At 49.6% G+C, this 4012-nt stretch overlaps 1 protein-coding gene across 1 annotated transcript; it reads left to right on the top strand.

Moving 5' to 3' along the window:
- Window positions 1-2703: 2703 nt before the first annotated feature.
- LOC146853797 (olfactory receptor 5J3-like) lies at window positions 2704-3660 on the top strand. The gene has a single exon (XM_085650909.1). The coding sequence runs from the start codon at window positions 2704-2706 to the stop codon at window positions 3658-3660; it is 957 nt and encodes a 318-aa protein (XP_085507035.1).
- Window positions 3661-4012: the final 352 nt, after the last annotated feature.

Below are 4012 nucleotides of genomic sequence, written 5' to 3'. Positions count from 1 at the left end.
TGAGGACCCCCCTCAGAGCGTAAGCGGAGAGGTCTGGGCTGCTGTACGCCAGACCAGTGCAGGGCTTGCAACAATGACTAGTGGGATCTGGGTGTGGTTCAGTCCATGTTCGGACATGGAAGTGACTGATGCGTGTGATGCGTTTGTTCCTGTTGTAGTGTTCACAAGACCCGGTACACAATATGCAATGTAGCACTCTCTGACTGGCATCCCACAGGATGAGCATCATTGATGCAAGGGAAATCACTGTCCCTACATTCATCCACACATTCATACATGAATGATGAAGACATAACACAGCAGTGCGTCACTGGATGCTTATTGCACATCCAGTGCAGTTCTGCAGCTGGAGCGGTACAGGGCATTGCCTAGCACACTGCACAATATGGGCCTGTGGAGGGCCAGCCAGAGTCCATCTGGGGATGACTAGTACTGCGGAAGAGGAAGGGTACAGTCCGCAGCCAGGTCGCCGTGTCATTGGTCATCAAGCAGGATATGGCAGTCTAAGTCACTGCCCAAAGTGAGTGCATCGGAGTGTATCAAGAGTCAGTGGAAGGACATGGGGCCATGTGCGACACCAAGCAGGAACAGGCCAGGTAGCGGAAATGAAAGCTAGTGCCTCCTGATCACAAACCCATCCACGTCCTTGTCCCCGGATGTGTGCTCTGCCCCACCTGTGGGTGTTGCAGTACTGGCTGAGGCAATGTGTGCCACTGACACATCAGGGGCCGGAGGAGGGTTGTCGGCTGCATTGTGTGGCAGTGACACATCAGGTGCCGGAGTGGATACGCCTGCCACACTGTAGGGCACTGACACACCAGGGGGTGGAGATGTGGATGGTGTGGAGTCAGCAGCATTCATCTGTGCCACGCCTTGTGGCACCAACGCCATGATGATGATCTGCAGGGCATGGTAGATCCCAGCTGCATTTCACTGGTGTGCAGCGGTGGCTGCCATCCTTTCCGCCTCCATATGCACCATGTCCTCCATGAGCCTCCGCATGTGTGCCAGCTCACGGCTGCTATCTCTGGAGCCACTCTGAGCAGACAGGTGTTCTTCTCTCTGTGTCAGGACTCCAGCAATGTCAGTCAGGACTTGTTGAAGGCCATGGAGCGGGTCTAGACACCCATGGATGGCGTCCAATTGGTAGCCATGAGGTCGAACCCCACCCGCACCTGCTCAGCCGTCTCCCTCTGGGCCTCCAGAACACGGCGTTGGAAGGCCATTTGTTGCCCCTGGGGGTCTTGGGAGACTGGCGGGCTGTGGGTGCCTTTCGCTGGGTGGTTTGGGTGGTGGGTGGGTTCTCCTTGATGCAGCTGTTCAGCACGGATCCTGGAGGTGAGTCGTGGATGATTTCAATGCTGTCTAGAAGGGCTTGGGTGTCGATGCTTGGGTTGTCCTCCTTGTCCTCAGTGAAGAGTGGCTGGGACTGCTCTGTGGGGGGTATTGACACTGGCCCTGCAATGTGAAATGGAGATGGTGTATTGCAATGTGTCCACATGTATGTAGCCGCATGGGACATGTTGACATTCAGACAGCATGGCATTGTACATTGTGACAGTCTATGGATCTGGGCGATGACCCAGAGTCATTGAGGGTGTGCACTGTGCTCTGCTTGATTGTGCATGTGTGCCATCATGGCCATCTCCATCCGTCCCCTGGTGGTCACTCACCCTGTTGCAGTTGTGCTGTGTCCTGTCGAGCAGTGTCCGGTCCCCCCAACTCCGGCCACAGTATCCACACTGATGACTGTTGACACCAGTTTCTCCATGTCATCCAGCTCGAGCTGTGGCGCTTGGCCCCCACTTCCAGTCTGCATTGCTGCCTTCTGGTTGGTTGCGAGTTTCTCATTGGTCTTTTGCTTGTTGTCATTCCATCACCTCTTGGTCTTGTCCATTGTCCTCTTGTGCTCTCCGACGGCATTCAATTTGTCCACAATGTCCACAATGTCCAGCCATATTCCAGTTTTGGTGCCAATGACACGTTGGAGGTGACAAACAGTTGTTGATGGTGTTCCATCACCTCCATCACTATGCTGTTCGCCTGCGGACTGAACTTCGTCTTCTTCTGTTCCTTGCCCTTCCCTGTCCCCGAGGTCCCGGGCTGGTCATCTGGGGTGCTTGTGGGGTTGCGCTCGTCCTCTGCGCCTGCTCCGGCTACCTCCATGGTGCTTGGGTGTTGGTCAGTTTGTGTTTGGGTGCTTTTTCTACTTTTATGGTGATTTTTCCCGCCGGCCAGGTGTGTGCTGCAGGGCTGGTGCTGCGTATTGCTGATTTCCTCATCGCGCTTTGGCCCATCGCAGGTTTTTTTGGTGTTATGGTTTGTGTTTTTATCTCCATCGAGGTGGTTGTATCGCGGACATTGTTTGCGGTTTCGGCATGGTACCACCTTGTTGTGAATTCCACGTTGACACGGGGTTATTTTCCCGCGATAGACTGCGATGTGTAAAGTTGCGTTGACATTTTTTAGTGATGTTTAGCACACGTTCTTGTGAATATAACCCTTTGTGTTTTCAGTCCTTGACGCCTTTAGCTATGGCTCATTAAAATGAGAATTTTGTTTTATTTACCCTAATCTGATAAATGCTGAAAAACGTTGTTTCTTAAAAGTACCCTGAATTTCAAGAAGTATTTGCACATGTATGTTAAATCTGATAACTAACATAGCTCATATATTTGCTCTCATTTGATTTTCCAAAGACCAATGGCATTGTCCACAGCCATTAAACCTGGAAACGGAAGCAATGTGGCTGAGTTCATTCTCCTGGGACTCACAGGTGACCCACATCTGCAAATAGTTCTCTTCCTAGTGTTCCTCTCTGTCTACGCCTTCACTGTGCTTGGGAACTTCAGCATCATACTCGTTGTTTGGTACAGTTCCCGCCTTCACACACCCATGTACTTCTTCCTTGCACAGCTGTCCTTTGTGGATATTTCATTGTCTACAGTTCTCTCTCCCAAGATGTTGGCTGGATTTGTTACTGGGGAGAAGAGAATCTCTTTTAATGAGTGCATAGCCCAAACCTACCTGTTTTGTGCCTTTGCCAGTACTGAGTTCTTTCTCTTGGGGGTAATGGCCTACGACCGATATGTCGCGATATGCAACCCGCTGCTATACACGGTCAACATGAGCAGACATCTCTGCATACAATTGATTGTAGGGTCATACATAGCAAGCTTTCTGCACTCTCTGATTCATGCTATTTGCTTATTTCGGTTATCTTTTTGTGGGCCTGATATCATGAATCATTTTGCTTGTGATTACCCTGTACTTGTTCCTCTATCCTGCACAGACTTTTTCTTAAATGATTTGGTACGGATTATATTTGGTGGCATGATGGTGGCAGGTTCCCTCCTTGTTATCATTGTCTCCTACATCCACATAGTCAAAGCCATCCTTAGAATCCGCACCTCAGCTGGGAGACACCGGGCCGCCTCCACCTGCATCTCCCACTTCACTTGTGTCTTTCTATTCTATGGCAGCTGCTTGATCATGGAGTTAATGCCCCACTCAAAAGATTCAGAAGACAAGATCAAAGTGGTCGCTGTCATCCATGCTGTGCTGGTTCCCGCTCTGAACCCGGTGATATACAGCCTGAGAAACAATGAAGTGAAAGAAGCTGTGAAGAAGATATTGATCAAGCCATGTCATTCTCGATGATCAGTTTCAGCAAATGGTTATAAATTGAACACCATGGTTACATGACATTTTCTTCTGAGGCTAGAATATGTTCTAGATAGATTAGCTATCAACATTATATGTGCCCTCACCAGTGGATGTTGTCATCTGCTGATTGAGGCCTTGTTGTCTTTTATGATTTTCTCTGACATCATTCCAAGTGTAGAATTTTTTGATAAAGATGGATTATTAATTGTTTTTATGTAATTTTCTTGTCTTTTGTGGAACTGTGTCCTGAGTGCTGAATGGCAGTGACCCCAAGTCCATGGCAGGGATCACAGCAGCATACTCCCTTTGATCAGTTAGGCATATTTCGATATGCAAGGCCAGCGAC

This window comes from Triturus cristatus, chromosome 4_1 (genome assembly GCF_964204655.1).
Source record: "Triturus cristatus chromosome 4_1, aTriCri1.1, whole genome shotgun sequence".
NCBI lineage: Eukaryota > Metazoa > Chordata > Amphibia > Caudata > Salamandridae > Triturus > Triturus cristatus.
Note: the sequence above shows the minus strand (reverse complement) of the source record. Positions and strands in the feature narration are given on the sequence as shown.